The sequence below is a fragment of the Eubalaena glacialis genome, chromosome 2 (assembly GCF_028564815.1).
Source record: "Eubalaena glacialis isolate mEubGla1 chromosome 2, mEubGla1.1.hap2.+ XY, whole genome shotgun sequence".
Classification (NCBI taxonomy): domain Eukaryota; kingdom Metazoa; phylum Chordata; class Mammalia; order Artiodactyla; family Balaenidae; genus Eubalaena; species Eubalaena glacialis.
Genome location: NC_083717.1, coordinates 35,530,467 through 35,551,320, shown reverse-complemented (window position 1 = coordinate 35,551,320; position 20,854 = coordinate 35,530,467). Strand labels below are relative to the sequence as shown.

Here is a 20,854-nt window from a genome sequence, read left to right as displayed (position 1 = left end):
TGTAGGGAACAAGCAATTAGATACCGAAAGCACCAGCAGAGTGGAATGCAGAAGGTGCCCATAGCTCACGGGATAAAGTGGCTGCTTAGTGTATCCCAGCTCTCACCCAAAGGGCAGCTTTATTCTAAAATCCACAGTTCTGTCAAGGAGTTTCATAAATAATTATTTTAAATATGAGCTTCTGGTACAGTTTCTTGAATTGAGTATCATATTGAATGCTTCCTTTGCTTATTTGTTGCTTTTATAGTTTTATAGGTACTGTTTGGGAAGAGTTCTGTTACGTTTCTAGGTATATATACATGTGTAATACATTTAGGTGGATTTACAAGTATAACGATGGTGGTTTATATTTGCTGAGTGTTTGAAGAAGTGGCATAGATCAGCTTTGGGAGTCTCAGTTATATGTTTGTGACACGTGTCTCATGTGAGCTATCTGTACAGGTAAATTACTAGAGGGTAGTTTTCTTCACATTGCTATATTATTTGGAAGAACAATGAACCATTATTTTAAGAGTTTATTTCATTATACTTTTCCCTTCAGTTTTCTCACGGATGTTATCTTTAGATTATATTAGTCCTTATCTTGTATTTAATCAGTATTTCATTTTGTTAACCTAGGTGAAATGCCTCAGCTCGTCAGAGGAATGAAACTGTTAAACCAAGCTGATCCCTGTGTCCAGATTTTAATTCAGGAAACGGGAGAGCACGTTTTAGTCACAGCAGGGGAAGTCCACCTTCAGCGATGCCTGGATGACTTAAAAGAAAGGTTAGGTGATAACCGAGATGGAGAAATGATAGCCCCAAAATCGGTGGGATGCTTTAGCGTTTCCTAAACCCATTGAACTTACACTGTGGTTTGTCTTTGGAGAAAAATTAAGTGTCCTCAACTTAAACATGAACTGTTATTGTGTTACTGGATCATAGATTTAATTTTTAATAACTGACAAATAGTATTCACTGCTATACTTGCATGATTTTGCATTTTTAGGTTGAGTCATAAAATATTTTCATATATATGTATTTTACTTTAAGCATATACACACACAGCATATCAGGGCAACAAAACAAAATCATATTTTGTAAACATAGGCTGTAATTAGGATAGACTTCCTTTCCTTATTGATGTGGTCTCTACAGTGTAAACCTTCGGTAAATCTTTGTATTTCTCTATCATGGTGATACATAAATGTCATAAAATAGGCATCCCAAATAACTTTTTGTAAATTATGTTTTTCCTCTTTATTCCAAAGGTAATATATATTTATTGTAGCAATTAGGGAAATACAGAGGAATAAAAAGAATCATTCAATTACCATGCAGAGATAACTATGACCATTACATTTGGGTCCATAAATCCCTAGTCTGTTCTGTGTGTATTCAAATACCTACAGATATCTATACACAGCTCTGATTATTTGGTTAAGATAAACTTCTGGAAGTATAATTGCTGATTCAAAAGGTGGCATATTATATTGCTGGCATATTTTTTAGGCTTATGATCCATATTATCCTTAAGAAAGGCTGTTCCGGTTTACACTGTAACTAGCAAGATGTATTTGAAAGTGTCTCTTTTCCCAAACTTTTGCCAGCCCTGTATATCATAATTTTTAAAAATTTCACCAACCTGGAAGACGAATAAAAGGTGTTCATTGTTAATATATGCTTTCTGTGCTTAGTAATGATATTGAAACTTTTTTTTTTTTAATTAATTTATTTATTTTTGACTGCGTTGGGTCTTTGTTGCCGCGCGCCGGCTTTCTCTAGTTGCGGCGAGCAGGGGCTACTCTTCGTTGCGGTGCACAGGCTTCTCATTGCGGTGGCTTCTCTTCTTGTGGAGCATGGGCTCTAGGCACGTGGGCTTCAGTAGTTGTGGCATGCAGGCTCATTGGTTGTGGCTCACGGACTCTAGAGCACAGGCTCAGTAGTTGTGGTGCACGGGCTTAGTTGCTCCGTGGCATGTGGGATCTTCCCGGACCAGGGCTCAAACCCTTGTCCCCTGCATTGGCAGGCGGATTCTTAACCACTGCGCCACCAGGGAAGTCCCTGAAACATTTTTTAATATGTTTATTGGCCATTTGTTTTTCTTTGATGAATCACCCTGTAATGGCCTTCCTTCCTTTTATTTTTCAATTTTCTGGGACTTTAATAACCATAATAATAATTATAGCTAAAATAATAATTATAAATAATCAACATGATTACATACTAAATACTACATGTTAGTCACTGTGTTGAACTCTGTGTGTCTCATTTAATCCTTAAAACAACCTAGTAAAATTGGTGGTGGTGGTAGTAGTAGTAGTAGTAATAGTTGTTGTTGTAGTACAGTACTACTTTACTACTACTACTAATAATACAGTAGAATAAGAAGAGCTGCTCCTGCAGCACCATCCATTTGGGTTTCTTTAAATGTTTTTATAACCATAATTAGTACAAAATTGGAAGGTAGGTTTTTCCATCTCTTTCATGTTGTCACCATTTTCTTAGAATTTCTGAAGGTATAATTATAGTGTTGATTAGAGAATAATCCTAATTGGATAAATCATAAGGCATAATGTATTTTAAAATAGTAACTTAATTCTCAGAGGGTTATTTTCTTAACAGTATTGAAATGTTATGTTATTTTTTGGAGTTTTTGAACTAACTTATTTTCTCTCTTTTCACACTCTTTGCTACCAAATTAAAATCCAATGTTAAATAACCTTACATTTCTCAGGCCATTAACTCCTCTTTAAAAATAATGCTTTATGGTACTTAGAATTATATTTCAAGTAAAATTCCCCCTTTAAATCTAAAACTGATTTTAATTGAATTACTTATTTGTGGTTGAAATTTTTTAAAGTGACAGCATCAAATGGTGGCAAAGATGTAGAGCAAAGATACAGGAATTCACCTACACAACTAGTGGGAGCGTGAGTTGGTACAACTACTTTGGAATGTAGTTTGGGTATTATCTACTAAGGTAGGAGATAGTTATTTCCTACGGCTTGGCAAATCTATTCCCATTTCTATTCTATATATACTTAACACAAAGCTGGACAAATGTGCATCAATAATATTCACAGCAACAAAAATTTTAATAGCCAAAAACTGGAAAAAACTCAAAATAAAATGCATAAACAAATAAATTACAGTAAATCCATACCATGGAATTTTATAGAATAATCTCAGTGAACCAGCTAACTACACAAACATGGATGAATTTCACAACATAATATTGAGCAAAAGAAGACAATTGAAGAAAAAAATGTTTGATTCTATTCATATAAAGTCCAAAAAGCAGGCCAAACTGAACTATATACAGTATGGGGGTTATATGTTTAGGTGATAAAAAAATAATTTAAAATGGATTACAATGAAAATCAAGATAGCGGTTACCTTCATGGGGTTGGGAGAATGCATAAGGGGGCCTTCTGAGGGCTAGTAATGTTCTGTTTCTTAACTTGAGTAGTGGTTTATTTACATGGTGTTCATGTTGTGATAAGTCATAGATCCGGTAGAGTGTTGTTTTGTGTACTGTTCTATATGACTGTTAAATTTTACAATTATATACTTAGAATAAGAACATATATATAATGCTAGAGGGTTTTTTTACCTCTCATAGGACAGAGCCTATGCCTTCTAATATATAAGCTTTTTTGACTTTGATACACATGTGCAGGAATGCGTTATGTACATGCGTGGGAGACAAGGAGGCTCCTGTGGTCTCTAGGCCAGAGAAACTGTCAGAGCTCTTATCCTACACTTCTCAAGGTAGTCATGATCAGATATGGCAGGAAGCCACAGGAAATTGCTGATGTAGTTGGAGTCTACTGCACTTCTTTTGAAGTAATCACAGGCTCTGCACTGCCAGGATTTAAAGAAACTTTAGCCCTGAGGCACTTTGTAGGTGTGACAACCAAACGCACACCTCCCCTTCCATGGTGTGGAGTGATTTTAATTAATCTTATAAGTGACGACTATGGGAGAATTCTTGGGAACCTTAGAAACTGGAAGGACTAATATGACTTTTAGTAGCCCTTTTGACCTTATGGTACGAGGAAAATAGGACAGTGTCATAGTACTCAATTCTCATAGTTTCAAAGCTGTGCAGTTGGTTTTCTTGAAAGTTCTAAGTATGTTGAACATATTTTCTCTAAATAAAGATAATTAAAAAAATATTTTCCTGTTTCTAAGATTTCTAAGTGCTTTTCTTTTTTAAAAACCAGGAGTGGGTATTAAATTTTATTAAATGCCAATTTAGCATTTTTAAAGATGGTTACATAGATTACTTTATTAGACACTTTTAATGTGATATTTTAACAGATGTCCTAATACAAATCAAGTTTTAGAACCTATAATAAAAACTACTTAGTGTTGTAGTGAATTATTCCTTTAATATGCTGTTTAATTGGATTTATCATTATAGCATAATGGCTAAGAGCATGGATTCTGAGGTCAGACCTCGATTTGAAACCCAGCTTACTAGCTCTGTGACTTTGAAGAAGTTATTTGATCTTTCTTATTTGATTTTCTCCTCTACAAAATGAGGATAATAATATACCTACTAAAGAAATAACACATGTAAACCATTTACCACAGTGCCTCATACATAATAAGTGATTAGTAAAAAAAAAACAAAACACACACATATATATCCATTTTTGTCATTGTTTTTTTTTTTTTAATTTTTATTTATTTATATTTATTTTTGGCTGTGTTGGGTCTTCCGTTTCTGTGCGAGGGCTTTCTCTAGTTGCGGCAAGCGGGGGCCACTCTTCATCGCGGTGCGCGGGCCTCTCACTGTCGTGGCCTCTCGTTGCAGAGCACAAGCTCCAGACACGCAGGCTCAGTAGTTGTGGCTCACGGGCCTAGTTGCAGCATGTGGGATCTTCCCAGACCAGGGCTTGAACCCGTGTCCCCTGCATTGGCAGGCAGACTCTCAACCGCTGCGCCACCAGGGAAGCCCCTGTCATTGTTATTTTATCTTAGATTTTATATCTCAATTCTTGGGTAAGATTGAGCTACAGTTTTGTGTATGTCTGCTGTCTTTGTCAGGTTCAAGTATCAGAGTAATTTTAAATGAATACAGTGTCAGGTAGACATCCATCTTGTGTATTCTGCAGCAATGTATATAGAATTGGAGTAAACTAATCCTTGAAAGCAAACAAACTCACTAGCAAAACCAAAACCTTTCTTGGAAGTGACTTTTATTTTTAGAAAATTTTAATTTTCTTCCATACATTATGGTCTATTCAGGTTCTGTATTCTAAAATCAGTTTTGGTAACATATTTTTAGAAAACCATCCATTCATTGAGTTTTCAATTTTATCACAAAGTATGAAATCAGATAAACCAAATTCCTGCCCTAAACCCACAAAATATAGAAAGCAAAAACAAATCTAGAATCAAAAGTAAGCATTTCAAAACCTTTTACTTTTAGTATTTAATTTCCTTATTGAATAACATTTCCCAGGGAAAAAGCATTGTTCCAAGATCCAAAAATTTCTTATATATGTGTACATACACACGCATTTATGTATGTGTACATACATATATATATGTACATTTATACATATGTCCATCCACCTTGCCAATAGGAGACCAGACCAAAGCTTCAGTATTACCTGGGAATGAGGTAAACAGAAAATAAGAGAAAAAGAAAGATTGCGTGGTTTCATTGTCATCAGAATCAGACCATGCCAGTTTCCAGAATCTGCCCTCTGTGAACTTGTAACTCATCTGGAAGAAAGTGCAGCATGAAACTAAACTTGACACATTGTGAGAAAGGGGGCTTTCTGAACTTGGTGCCAGAGTGAGGTTCAAGACCTGTGAGGTTCAAGACCTATGCGGTCTAGTAGAGTAGCCACTAACCACTTATGGCTATTTTAAATTAAATTAAGATTAAATAAGATTAAAAATTCAGTCCCTCAGTCACATTAGCCGCATTTCAAATGTTCAGTAGCTATGTGTGGCTATTTAAATGTAATTAAAATTAAATGAAATTAAAACTTTGTTTCCCCAGTTGTACTAGCCACATATCAAGTACTCTGGAATCATAGTACAGATATAGAACATTTCCATTATTTCAGAAAGATCTTTTGGAGAGTGCTACTCTAGACAAACTCCTAGGTCTTGCCAGCCTCACCATGAGCCTCATCAAAGCCAAATCCACTGTCAGGATTTGACTGGATATCCTGAAGTTCTGTGATTTTTTTTTTTTTTTGGTTTATTTAGAGTTATAATCATTGATCTTTTCTTCTCCAGATTCTTGAAGTGGCAGATATTATTTTAAAGAATTCATGTCAAATCTTATTAAAACATTTATTCTCCACTCAAAACATTCTTATCTAAATACATGGTTTATTTATTTTGAGAATGAACAAAGCAGTGAGATTCTAGTATATGCCAAGAACTCCCTGAAGGTCTGTTCCCATTAGAGGTGGTCTTTTGAATCTGAAATGAAAGCGGTTTTTGAATTCTGATATAATGTAAATTACCAATATTTCCTAGTAAAATAATTTTTATATTTCTATGTTTTTGCAGAATATTCATTATGTAATATTTCTATATGGGCGTTTTGATGCCATTTTGATTATAACCTTGTATCATTTCTCTTGACTCTGTAGGTTTGCAAAGATTCAAATCAGTGTATCTGAACCCATTATTCCATTCAGAGAAACAATCACAAACCCCCCGAAAGTTGACATGGTCAATGAAGAAATAGGCAAACAACAAAAAGTTGCAGTCATACACCAAACAAAAGAAGATCAAAACAGAATCCCTGAAGGAATCCAAGTTTACTCTGGTGGGCTAATCACCATGACAACCCCCAATAAACTTGCCACACTCAGTGTTCGAGCCATGCCCCTTCCAGAAGAAGTCACTCGGATTCTGGAAGAAAATAGTGATTTGATTCGTTCTATGGAGCAATTGATATCCTCTTTGAATGAGGGTAAAAACACTCAGATGATTCACCAGAAGACCCAAGAGAAAATTTGGGAATTCAAAGGAAAACTAGAGCAACATCTAACAGGGAGAAAATGGAGGAACACTGTTGACCAAATCTGGTCATTTGGCCCAAGAAAATGTGGGCCCAACATATTAGTAAATAAAAGTAAAGATTTTCAGAATTCAGTATGGACAGGCCCAGATGGCAAAGCTTCAGAAGACACCAGTAGATACCGAGATTTGGGCAATAGCATCGTGAGTGGCTTCCAGCTAGCAACCCTCTCTGGCCCCATGTGTGAGGAGCCTCTCATGGGTGTCTGTTTTGTTCTGGAAAAATGGGACCTAAGTAAATTTGAAGACCAAACAACAAGTGATAAACAGAATCAAGAACAAAGTGACCTGGTAAAAGAGGGACAGGGGGAAGGTGAAACCTGTTCTGGTAGAGATGAACACCAAGACCTACAAGGTGGCTGCTCCGAGCCCTTTGAGAAGAGGGCTTCCCAGAAAGGAGAGTCTTCACTCACCGACTGCTATGGACCCTTCTCAGGACAGCTCATTGCCACCATGAAGGAAGCCTGTCGCTATGCACTGCAAGTGAAACCTCAGCGTCTGATGGCAGCAATGTACACGTGTGACATCATGGCCACCAGTGATGTTCTCGGTAAGGCAAGAAAGGTAAAGACAGTGAGAAATACCATGAATAACAGTGGAAGTCTCCCAGATCAGAAAGCTTAAACTCATTTAATATTTTTTTTTGCAGAAGCTACATTATCATCTGATTTTCAGGAACTAAGATCTTAGAAAGCCAGAGGCCTTAAATATTAAAATCTTGGGGGCAAGGGAGCGGAAGTTTTGCCAACTTAGGATATTTTATTTTGCAAAAATAGAAAGACTTTTCTGTAACAGAGGGTCTGGTAAATGAGGTTTAAACTTCTCATATATTTTACCATCCAAACCCGTGCAGTAGTTTTTCACAAGGGAATAACCATATCAGTCTGGGTAACCAAAGTTGTGACAACGATCAGAGAATAAGGTGACATTCTCGTACTCCTAACACAAAGGGCTTCTGTGAATTCTGGGTCTCTTCTGAAGAAGAAAATTATTTGGGACTTTATCCACTGCTAACTATTATATCAGATCCTACTGCTGATTTTTCTCTCTTTGGGAGAAGAACCTTTAAGATCTCAGGAGACGTTGAACCCTGGCACTTGGTAGCTATTTTGACTTTTGACAAATTTTACTCCAGTGAGACTTATTTTCTTCACCTCTGAAAAAGAAGGTAATAATTCATTGGAGGTTGTGAAGAGTAGCATGAGAACACAAATATGGGACCTAGAACCATGCCTGGCACACAGTAGTTCTCTTTACCCTCTTGAGATCTTGGAACTGCTTCAGTGGTGAGGAGGGTAGAAGGGGGAATTGAGCACTGGATGAGCGAGTGGACCAAATTGTTGTGTTTTCTCGAGCTCTGAGGTCCTTTGAGTCAATACGTGGTTCCTTTACATTCTTTTTGGTAAGGTTCTTTTGCCGATTAATTCCTAAAAGCATAAATCTAAATTGTTGGGGGTTTTCTTCCCCAAAAAGAAATTTAGGCTTGCATCACAGTAAGGTTCCTGTGAGAGGAACTGAGCACCCATAGCAGCATTTCAAAAACAGTTGAGTTAAACACAGGTACATAGATTTGGTCACTCTGGGATGGCTTAAAGCCAGTATGTGCTGTGAGTCAGATCTGCAGATATGGCCTGGAATATGTGGTGTTTCTCAACCTTACTTGAATACAGCATCCTATTAACATCTCACGGAATCCGTAGCTTAGTTCGAGGAACACCGATCTAGACCATTCCCAGGTGTTCTTCACATTTCCATTGAGAACATTCTTAATTTAAGAAGGCAGAGGTAGAACTAGAATCAAGCAGTCTTAATTCCTTCAAAAAAAGACCTCAGAGGTCTTCTCCAGTCTCTCCTACACTGACAGATGCTTATACCACCTCTGTTTGAATACTTCTGTTGATGGGCAGCTCACAGCCATTTCCGGGATTAAACTGTCTTTCTCATATTGAGCAAAAAAGTCTTGTCTCCTGCTGGTTTCTCACCATTCATACCACCGTTCGTCCCTCTTACATGCAAAAACACTTCATATATTTGAGGGGAGCATTCGTTTTCTAGTTTTATATCTAGGGGAAAACTCTCCACATCCTTCAGCTGGTTTTCAGGATATGATTTTTTTTAATCCTTCCATTGTTCCAGTTGCTGTCCTTTGGACATACTTCATTCGGTCAGCCTCCCTCGTAAATAAAGCAGCCATAAACAGCACCCCAGATACCATCTCACCCATACAGACACAGACACAGACACAGACACACTGCTACCTCCCACATGCGGTACAGCTTTCTTCTTTTAATGCAGTTCAGCAGTTGCATCTTGTCATTCACTTGTGAGAAGTCAGGATCAACCTCATTTTTTCTTTTTTTTTTTTTAAATAAGTTTGTCTTCCTATTTTGTTCCCCTAGAAGCCAGATTTAAATTTTAGTGACTGAAATTATGTAGAACTCCTATATTTACATATGAGTAAACTGGGTCTATACAATTAATTTCTTCCCTTAGGTTGTGTGTGTGTGTGTGTGTGTGTGTGTGTGTGTAAAATACATAATAAACATTACAACAATAGTGAAGGAAGTTTTGGGGTTTTTTAATGCCAAGAAAAAGAAGTCTCAACACCATAATCTTTTTTTTTTTTTTTGGCTGTGTTGGGTCTTCGTTGCTGTGTGTGGGCTTTCTCTAGTTGCGGCGAGCAGGGGCTACTCTTCATTGCCGTGTGCCGGCTTCTCATTGCGGTTGTGGAGCACAGGCTCTAGGCACGTGGGCTTCAGTAGTTGTGACACGTGGGCTCAGTAGTTGTGGCACATGGGCTTATTTAGTTGCTCCTTGGCATGTGGGATCTTCCTGGACCAGGGCTCGAACCCGTGTCCCCTGCATTGGCAGGCGGATTCTTAACTGCTGCTCCACCAGGGAAGTCCCTCAACACCATAATCTTCACACATTGATTCATTTAAAAATTTTTTTTCATGTGTCCTTGTCTGGTGAGAAGTGAAACTCAATAAGTAGTGAATTGAATGTTTTGATGAAGTTGAGGTCCTTTGTATATATAGCATTCCCCTGATTATCAACTTACCAACCATCTTATAAGAAGAAATAAGCTTAGGTTGATAGGATTTTGTGTTAGAAAGTCCATGTCATCTCCAAAGGTTTACCTCGTGCTTCTATAAATATATACAAATCTTTATAATGTTTTCTTAAAATTCTGTAGGAAATTAGTGTATGGCTTTCTAGTCTGTAGTTTATGGAAACCAGTGCTTTTATCCTTAAAAAAGTTCATTTATCATTTGCCTTTTACCTGTAGTTTGGCGGCTACCCTGCTATCCACAAGTTCTCAAAAGGGCAAATTTCTCTAGGGCCATGAGATAGAATTCTGGTCTTGGAGACCTGAACTCGTTTAAGAAGGCCAGGTACTTGCTTATCAACTGCTCGGCTATCTTGAACTTCAGCATTCTTCTATCATGTTTGTTCTACTTGCTGTAGTTTCTTCCTCATTCTCCTTACTGAAGAGAATGGAGGTAACATAGGTGTTGAGAACCAACCCTGGCCTTCTTGCTGTCCTGTATTAATGTTACACTGGCCTCTCCAAGTTGTAGCTGTGACCCTTTTTGTTGTCTTTAACTCTGTTACTTGGTAGGCTCGCCTTACTCTAGTTTTCAACATCCAGGACATACTATGATCCTCCCTTAGTTGTTTGCTATCTTCTTCTTCTATCTACTGTGCCTGTCCTCTTAAAATAGGAGTCAGAAGGCACAACAGAGTGCCTTCCATGACCCAGCAGATTTATTTTGGAGCTATTTATTTTGGGTGGGGAGGATCTCTCCTCCTTTTTTTCTCATTGGGATCATTCATGATTGATATTTTCAGACTCTTGTTACTCCCCAAAGGAATTTTATCTTAGGGTTTGTTATCCTAAAGCCTGTTTGGTTTTTTGTTTTTCTTTTCCTTTATGTGTTTGAAATGAGCCTTCCCAAAGTCTAGGGTCCATGTAGATCTATGCCTGTCTTTCCCTCCCTTATTCCCAGCATAATAGGAACACATATTTCCTCCCTAAATGGCCATCTCTCCTTACATAATCCATTTGGAGTGGCATTTGTCCTTTCTGAGAAGACAGCTTTTCAGCACAACACATGAAGCTAGGTTCAGCTGTTGGCATTTATTGGAAATTCCCAGCAGACTGTTGAGTCACCTTTGTTGAGTCAGTCCTCTGTGTCCATTTTTCCTTCTGTGTTAGGAAGTCACCACTAGGACCCTGCATGTGCCCAGGCAGTCCCTTGAATATCACTTGTCATCCTGCACTTTGATCTTCATCCTGGCACTTTTCACCTGGCCAGCTGAGTCAGTTCTGGCACTTTCTAGGAATAGATGCTTATCTTAGCCCTCAGGGTTATATGCCCTCTTCTCCCTTAGGAGCAGAATATGTCTTTGCCTTGCCTTATCCAGGTACAAATGTCAACCTTGTATATGTGGATTGGTTAGTACAGTTGACCCTTGAACAACACGGGGCTTACAGGTGCTGACTGACCACACAGTTGAAAATCCGTATATTACTTTACAGTTGGCCCTCCCTGTATGTGGCTCCACATCGGTAGATTCAGCTGCGAATTGTGTAGTACTATAGTATGTACTTAGAAAAATCCACTTATAAGTGGACCCACACAGTTCAGACCTGTGTTGTTCAAGGGTCCACTGTACACAGTCTGTACCAGTGTCGCTGGTCAGCCTTCTTAATACATTTCTCAGAGATCAACTGGCTGCCACACCCACTGCCTTACAAAGAAGCTGTGTTTAGATTTGATATGGAATTTGTTTTATTCCTGAATTGGTTTGAGGCCTTCTTGCTTAGACTAGAGAATCTCCTCCTAAGCCTGTTTTCTCTTGTTTTGAGGGATTCTTTGGTAATGATGACCACTTTTTAGTATCCAGGGTCTATCAGGATACTCAGCTCTTCACTTGTGTTTTCCTTTTTCTTTCTAATTCACCACCTTCAACTGGAAAAAGAAATGAGGAGACCTCTATGTTCCTGAGGCTTTTTGCTTCCTCCCTGGTTATTCAGAGATCTTCCAGGAAAACTTCAGACTGCTGCCGGTTCCTTTAATTCTCCAAGAATTGGCACAAGACAAATAAAAGGACAAGGCAGGTCTTTTTTATTTAGTAAGATGAGTTAGTCTCTTTTTAAAACACTTTTCTACACAGATTTTTAAAATAAGGAATCCTTTTATAAATGTATAGAATTGCTTATGGTCAAAATGGGAAATTTTGCAGAAAAAATAATCATCTTAAAATTGTTTTGTGTGGGGAAATAATCCCAAGAAAATGACGTCCTTTACTTGTAAAACCTGCTTTCCTAACTGTGGTTTTATTACCATTTTTTACCCATGAAAATTGCCTTTTATGAGCTTGAACGGACATAAGAATTGGTTTGTGTTTTTAATTGATCATCATGTGACTAGTAAATTGTCTCTTTTCATATTTCTTCTAACCTGTTAACGTCTTTCATTCTTGCTCTCCATTGTTTTTACCTTTGGCAATAACTTCACATATAAAATATAACTTTTTCTGTTAGTGTTAGTTTTACTCACATCTACAATTATTATAGTTCTTCTATTTTATTTGTAGGGATAAATGCTTATATTGTTAAAACATATGTGCTTTAATGTATCAGAAACATTCTTAGTAAGTGTTACTGTTTACTTTTTAAAACCTATTCTTATTTCATACTTGGAGTTCTTTTTATATTTCACCAGCATTTCATAATTCAATTCAACAAAAATTATTGAGCTGTATATGCCAGCACTATGCTAAGCATGGTTCCTGCTTTGAGAAATAAGTTAAGGCGACAAAGCTTAATTATGTAAAACAATTAGTAAAATACAATTGAATTTAGTGAATAAATATGGGTTTTTATTGAAATTTTATGAGAAATTTGGATTAGCAAAATTCAAAACAGGGTGAATCTTTTGAAAGTGATTGTACTTTGAAATTGGTTTTGATGATGGATGGAATAATTTTGAGTTCATCAACTAGGTATTAAATTGGCTTTCTTTGTACCACAGCACTGAAGACCTCTGTTGAACTTAAAGTAAACTCCTTTCCAGTTGGTTTTATAGACACTGCTCTGCAGCATTACCTTTCTAATCCTGGACACTGGTTGGTTGAACCCAACAGTAAAACCTTGCATTTACCCATACTGTGTCTTATTAAATTTGGGTCCTTACCTAGTTATCCTGATTCTGTCAAAGAATTTATTACCTTTGCCAGCTTCATGTCAACTTTGGATTTGATCACCATGCCTTCTGAATTTTTAAGTGGCTGATTATCATAGTAAGGACACAGAGCTGTGAGCAGAGCACTGACAGTTCACTAAGGACATCCTTCCAGGGTGGGAGTGACTTGTTAACATCCATTTCTGTCTAATAGCAACCAGCCCACATTCCCCATTAACGTCCACAGCACACTTTATCTCATATTTGGTTGAAGACCACCTGCATCCTGTCGACCACATTTGCTTGATTTAGCAGTCTGGTTGTTCTGTGACAAAAGGAAAAGAGGTTTGTGTGACCTAGTTTATAAGAATAAGAAATGCCCACCGATTTCTTTGTGTGTGTGTGTTTTTAATTGAAGTTATACCGCAAGTGTTACCGACAGTAACAGAAACCACAAGATGAAAGAAAAATCTTCCTCCGTGGAAGTCAGCCTATCATTTTTCATTTTCTTTTACCATCTTTGTCCATAATAGTACATTTTGCATGGCTATTATGCATTATGGTAGAGGCAGTTTGATGTTTTGCTTTTTACATTTATTATTTGTTTTATAAACACACTTCCATTTGGCTACTTAGTATTCATAATTTTCATTTTAACCTCTGCATAATATCCTATCAATTTGATGTGCTGTAATTTACTTCCCGTCATCCCCAAATTGGAAATTCACATTGTTTCCTGTTTGTTTACTATTAGAGAAAACATTGCTGTGGACAGCTGCTTCCTTTCCTAAATTCTGAAAAAAAATAACATACCTTTAATTGCCAAACTTTCAGCTCTAAAGATGGTAGAATCTGCAGATCAATCTTAACTGCCTATTACGGAAGAAGAAAATATGTATATAAGAATCTGTAATGCCACGAAAGAACAGATTAGGTTCAGTAAAGCCCAAATGGTGAAGAGATTATTTTGATCTTGGGATCTCACAGAACACTTCGTGGAACGAGTTGTTTTTGAATGGTCTTTAAATGATGAAAAGGATTTGACTATAAAGCTGGGCTAAGAGTATTCTGAGTTGGAGAAACTGTGAGCTCAGAGTGGAAAAACCTCAAACGTGTCCTGTGGGCAGTGAGTGGTTTACCTTGGCTTAGAGCGTAGAGTCTGTGCTCTGTGCTCTAGGGTCTGGCAGTTTCAGGAGCTGGAGTAGTGGGTTCCTGCCAGGTCATAGAGGGCCTGGAGTACAGGCTGAGACATATATAGTGTAGTCATTAAAAGTGGAGCCCTGATCAAAACCAGTTCAGGCGATTAACCTTTCTGTTGCCGCTTCTTTCCTGATGGATGCCTCTTCCCTGGTGCCTTGCGTACGGTAGGGCACACCGTGATCTTCCTTTGAGTGAGTGAACAAATGCCTGAGGTGTTATGACCAGTTGAAGGGGTATCAAAATATTCTGTCAGGGGCCACATGATCAGAAATCCTCATTGATAGGACTGCATTCATTTCTCAGTGTAACCTCAGCAGTGGAGAGGGTCCCTGAGTGCATCCAAGCATTGGACACACCTGTCATGAGCGCCAAGTGTATTTGGAAGGTTTTGTTACAGCTGTTTTCCATTGTTCAGTGATCCATCACTGTGTCCCAGTTTTAGGATTTAGTTTTAGTGGAATTAAAATGGAATGGCCCAAAATTACATGATTAATTACTTTCAGTTCCAATTATAATTATTGATCCAAGCCTGCTGGCATGGCCCATGAAGGAGGGGGAGGAGCAGCCAGCCTCTGCAGCAGCAGTCAGGCGGCTCGTCCCTGCTGGCCCAGCTCTTCATAGTCTGCTTGCCCCAATTTACTCATTCTTTCTCCCTCCCCACCCCATTGTTTTGTATTTACTTCCATAAACCACCTTAAAACTTTCCTTAGAGTGAGGTAGAGGAGTAAATAAAGATGACTAGTTCACACATGGTAGCTATTACAGTAAGTTTTTTTTCTCATAAGAATCTCAGGCAAGTCATATATAACCTAGAGGGGATCACTAATAAAGACACTAATTCTGCTTTTTTCAAGAGCTTTTCAGACTGTACCTAAAATATGGCTTTCAGTTCTAGAAACTGCGTTCCAAAAGCAACGTAAATAAATTGTAGTCGTTCAAATAAGCAAGTGGTCAGGATGGAACAGGAAAGGAAGGTCGTGACAGAGAGAGAGGAGGTGTTCAGACTGGAGAAGAGAAGGCTGGATACTGTCTTCAAGTAGCTTAAAGGCTGGTCTGTGGACGAGGGGTTAAACCTGTCCCATAGGACAAAAACTGGGCCTAATGGTTAGAAACTTGGGGCTCAAGAATTGTCTACCAATCAGCACTGTCCAAAGATGTAATGGCCTGCCCTGGGAGGAAGTGAGTTCTAGACGTATGCAAGCAGAATCTAAGTGACTACTGTGGTAGAACTTGACCCCTGAGTTCCCTTCTAGCCCACTGTTCTGTGATTCTCTGACTCTCAGATTTCTAGTGTGAATGACAGGGGAAATGACTTTAAAATTGAGGAGTGGAGTTGCCTTTTGCAATAGGCAATGTATTGTGTCTTAGACACGTTGAATTTAAAAGGAAGTTGCGCTCCACCGTGGAGATGGCCTGGCAGCCACAGTCCCAGTAAATGTGGGATTGGAGGTCCAGTGAGAGTCCAGGCTTAGAAATAGAGTCCCAGGAGTCCCAGACATAAAGTTAATAATTTAAACCACACAAATGAGAAATGAATGGGCTTTCTGGAGGGAAAGTTTGTTTGGAGAAGAGTATGGAGCCTCAAAGAATACTCTTAGGAAGAAGTCATACCCTTAAGAATTATTGTAGTAGACAGTAGAATGATGGATGTTAGAGGGCCAGGGGTCAAAGGAAGGTGACGCTAAGATTGGAGAGATTTGTCAGAGAGGGTGTTGATAAGTAGCTGCAGAAACCGCAGAGAAATCACAGAGAATGAGGATTGAGAAAAAGACATTTAGGATAGGAATATGAAAATTATTGTGAAATTTCAAGGAAACAGTTTTAATAGAGCTCAGGGCAACAGGTAGAGCCTGGGTGTTAAAGAAAGAGCACACGGTGAAGACGCGAGAGGCGGTCCCTTAGGGCATGTGGGGCAGGAAGCAGGGGAAACTGTGGAGGCTGGCGCGGGAGTGGGGACGAGGACAACTGTGCCTGTCATCACTGATGGAATTTTTAATTTATTTGTTTTGATGCTAAGCCAAGAGATGCAGAAGGCCCGCCGGAGTTTTTAAGGTTTTTTTTAAATTTTTAAGCCTTGCGACACAATGGGTTTCCTGCCATTTGTTTTCCTTTATCCTTCCTAATAACCACCACCAGGGGGAAATCTGAGTCAGAGAGAAAAGTTTGCCCTGTGTCCTCAGTGCCTAGTCTAAAAAATAAAAAATAAGTAAGGTGGGTGACATCCATACCAGATCACCACCCAGTTATTTAGGATGGAGGGCAGAGTCCAGAACTCAGTGTGGTAGTCAGAGGAGACTTGCACTCTGCTTCACTGCAATGTGTAAATTTTTAAGGATAATATATTTATAGATCACTTACGTAATTAAAATTATTTTTTCTAAGTGGAAGGTGAAAGTGGGGGCATTAATGAGTGTACCCATTAGCTAAAGCAAGTTCCTTCCAGTTGTCTGTGATCTCCAGTTTATCTCTGTTCTCTGCAGTCTGTTCTGCTTACTAGTTGAATGGATAGTCGGAGCACCCAGAGGCAGTCATACAGAAGCCAGTCAGAGGGGCAGGGGTCTCCCTCCTGAGTGGAAGGCAGAATTGTGCCTAAAGATGAAATAAAAGTGTTAGCCAGGAGGATTTGCTAGAATTCCTGTGACGTGGCAGAAACAATTGTTACCAGACATTAAAGATTCCAGGCTATCAGTTTTCAGGGAATAAAACCCTTATATTTGTACCACTGAAACATTATCAGCTTAAAACAAATACGAGCAAGCATATATATATGTGCGGCTTTAGTTTTTAGTATAGAAATGTCATTGAGCCAGTTGATTGCTTACTAGTCCCAAATAGCCTGTCATCATGATAATTATCATCATCACATTAATAATGTCTTGAAATTATTAGAATATTTTAACATTTACAAAGCCCAGTCACACTCATCTCGTTGGATTTCAGACCCAAAGACAGCTCGTAGTGAAATTGTATCAAAAGGTCCTTTTAAAGTCTCCTGCTTCTCACACTGTGTTGAGGGGATTGTCTTTGGGTAATGCAGTTTGGGGTGATTTTACCTTTTGTTATCATTTGTTTCTAATTTTTCTGTAATTGTCAACGCTTTACTGTTTAAATAAACACTTGAAAATTTCCCATGCTTTTGTAAACCAAAATTATTGGGAACAAAGTTAATCATTAGTTGATTGTTACAGGGTACAGGAGTAGTCCCATCTTTGTGTCGCTCAAGACGCGTAACCGGTCAATGAATTTAAAAGGTGTATGTGGCTTTGCAGGTCGGGTCTATGCTGTCTTGTCAAAGAGAGAAGGTCGAGTGCTACAAGAGGAAATGAAAGAGGGGACAGACATGTTCATCATCAAGGCTGTGCTGCCCGTGGCCGAAAGCTTTGGCTTTGCTGATGAAATCAGGAAGAGGACAAGTGGCCTGGCCAGCCCGCAGCTGATATTTAGCCATTGGGAGGTAAGAATCCAAATCCCCGTTCCTTCCTTTGCATCTACGGATGTGCTTCCTTATAGGTGGCGCCAAGAGTAGCAGACTACTTCCCAGGCCATGTGGCCTTCCTCTGGCTCTGCTCAGTCAAATGCACAGGACAAAGCAGATGGCATTTTTTCATCCAGATTGAATGAGCCTTAGGTTATATGTGCTTTGTCATACACACACACATATATATTCTTTTTTTTTTCATTTGATGTAAAATTTAAGACAGAACATTTAATCCCTTTTTTCCCTCCAAAGATAATGTTGTAGATAAGAAAACCACAGATATTTTGAAAGTGAAACTTTAAGGTATAGTTTTTTCTGGGGAAAAAGTACTTCTAGCATTTAAAGGCAAACAGTTATGCTTCTTACAAGGGACACCTTTAAATTATTACGTGTTACATATTCTTCAGTACCCATTGTAGAGATTCGAGGCTCCTGTGGCTTTCAAGTGTTGTGGAATAAAATGGCTCATCAGAACATTTCATTGTCAGTGTAGGGAAAGGTAGCTGAAAGGCAAACCTCATCTGTAATCAGAAATGCAAACTTAACAGGTCCACATTGCTTAGGAGAGAAGACAAGATTGTGAACACATTGTTTTTTAACTTAGGCCAAGAAAATAATAACAAGAAAGGACGGGTAGGTCAGACCGGCCTTTGTGAACAGATCCTTAAAGGAAAGGTAGAAGCTAGCAGCTAAGGAGGAGAGAAGGACATTGGGTTGGAGGGTGCCTGTGTGAGAAGCAGTGACGGAAAGCTGTAGGGCATGTGCAGAAAGCAATGTGTTATGTTTCAAGACAAAGCCTTAAGGCCAGGAATAGCATTTTTAAACTGTAGGTTGTAAGTTTGAAAGGTGGTTTTAAGAAAGTTCTGTTGTCACTGTTTACAGGGAACCTAAGTAACTTCACATTATTCTCTTGTACCGTGGAGGTGTATAGTTTAGTGGAAGGAGCATTGACTTTGGTGTTGAGAAGTCCTGGTTTCAAATATTAATTCTGCCACTTATTTGGACAAATTGTGGAACCTCCCTGAGTTTGTTTTGCCCCTGAGATATAAGGTATATGGAATATCTAGCCTAATGCCTGACACTGGTAGGCCCTCCCTGGCATGAAGATTGTTTTCTTGTCAACATTCTTAGAGTCCGTGTCATGTTCCTTTTGGCTCTCTCTCAGCAATGTGGCATTGCACTCAACTTCACACAAATAATCCAGACTTTTTCCTTAAACTATTTAAACAAAGCTCATGGTTTAGGTTCAGTGCTAAGCTCTTTTTACTTCTTTCACTTTCTTTAGCCAGCTGGGTCCCTTTCTCTAGAATGCTTCCAACGAGCAGTTTAAATTTAGACAGTATAGAGGAATGGGAATAATTAAGGGAGAACTTTCTCTTTAAAATGAATTCTATAGTCAAGTGAATCTGGCAAAGTAAAGAAAGGTGACCAGCAAAACTAACTTTGGACAAGGCAAATTTAATTTTAGTTGGGCAAGTTCATATCATCTAAATTGATACAAGTGAAGTTGCTAGTCCAAAACGCTCAATTGTGTCTGCTTCTCCTTAAAAAGAGAAAGTTACATTCTTAGTGCTTGATAGAACTAAAGTTAATGTTGTTCTAATTTAGGTTACATTTTTTTGGTTGTCAGTACAAACTACATTTTAACAGTGACTTACTATGAAATTTTTCTTGCATCTTTTTCTAGAAACTAAATGATGTTTTGATGGTTTTATTGGCCTATATCTGAATAGATGCCATTGCTGTACTTCATTATGTAGAAAACAGTAGCACAAAACATTTATTTGTTAATGCCCACACTTACGGGTAGTAATTTCCCACTTATCCAAACTTCTAGCTTTTTGGTTTTGGTTTTTGGCACTCAACTTTTACATAAAAACACAAACCAGTAAGAAGTAGAAGGAATGGATTTATAAAGGCAACTTCTGAAGAACTATGTCTATAGTGTAAATATATTACTGATGTTCCTAATGAAAAACATTAGCGTTATCCCCCATGTGTTTTAGTGACCAGATGTGTGATTACAGGACAGTGCAGCTAAATTATGCTTAGAACTGAAGAGAGACTTATTCCACTTCAAAGTAATGACCTTGAGAAGTGAAACACTTTCTTCATTTGTGCTGCTGTTGCTGAAAACTGCCTTCAGAACTTGCAGCTCATGCTTCTGAATATCTTAGAGATGACAAGTCGTCCATCTCATTCAGATGGTCTTGAGAGTAGAAGGACATGTGCTCCCTCCCTCTTGTGAGAGCACTGGAATCACAACTAACTGCTGAACAGTCATCGACAGGAAGACACTGGAACTCACCAAAAAAAGATACCCCACATCCAAAGACAAAGGAGAAGCCTCAATGAGATGGTAGGAGGGGCGAAATCACAATAACATCAAATCCCATAACCGCTGGGTGGGTGACTCAAAACTGGAGAACAGTTATACCACAGAAGTCCACCCACTGCAGTGAAGGTTCTGAGCCCCACCTCAGGCTTCCCAACCTGGGGGTCCGGCAACGGGAGGAGGAATACCTAGAGAATCAGACTTTGAAGGCTAGCAGGATTTGATTGCAGGACTTTGACAGGACTGAGGGAAACAGAGACTCCAATCTTGGAGGGCACACACAAAGTAGTGTGCACATCGGGACCCAAGGGAAGGAGCAGTGACCCCATAGGAGACTGAACCAGACCTACCTGCTAGTGTTGGAGGGTCTCCTGCAGAGGCGGGGGGTGGCTCTGTCTCACCATGAGGACAAGGACACTAGCAGCAGAAGTTCTGGGAAGTACTCCTTGGCATGAGCCCTCCCAGAGTCCGCCATTAGCCCCACCAAAGAGCCCAGGTAGGCTCCAGTGTTGGGTCGCCTCAGGCCAAACAACCAACAGGGAGGAAACCCAGCCCCACCCATCAGCAGACAAGCGGATTAAAGTTTTACTGAGCCCTGCCCACCAGAGC

General features: G+C 38.9%; 1 protein-coding gene across 3 annotated transcripts in view; it reads left to right on the top strand.

The window, feature by feature from the left end:
• EFL1 (elongation factor like GTPase 1) overlaps positions 1-20,854 on the top strand; it is a 134,336-nt gene that overhangs the window by 101,163 nt on the left and 12,319 nt on the right. For all 3 annotated transcript variants that reach the window (XM_061179827.1, XM_061179825.1, XM_061179826.1), the window contains 3 exons: positions 619-766; positions 6,609-7,591; positions 17,702-17,886. In XM_061179827.1, the coding sequence (XP_061035810.1) occupies positions 619-766; positions 6,609-7,591; positions 17,702-17,886 (1,316 nt within the window). The remainder of the gene's footprint in view (positions 1-618; positions 767-6,608; positions 7,592-17,701; positions 17,887-20,854) is intronic.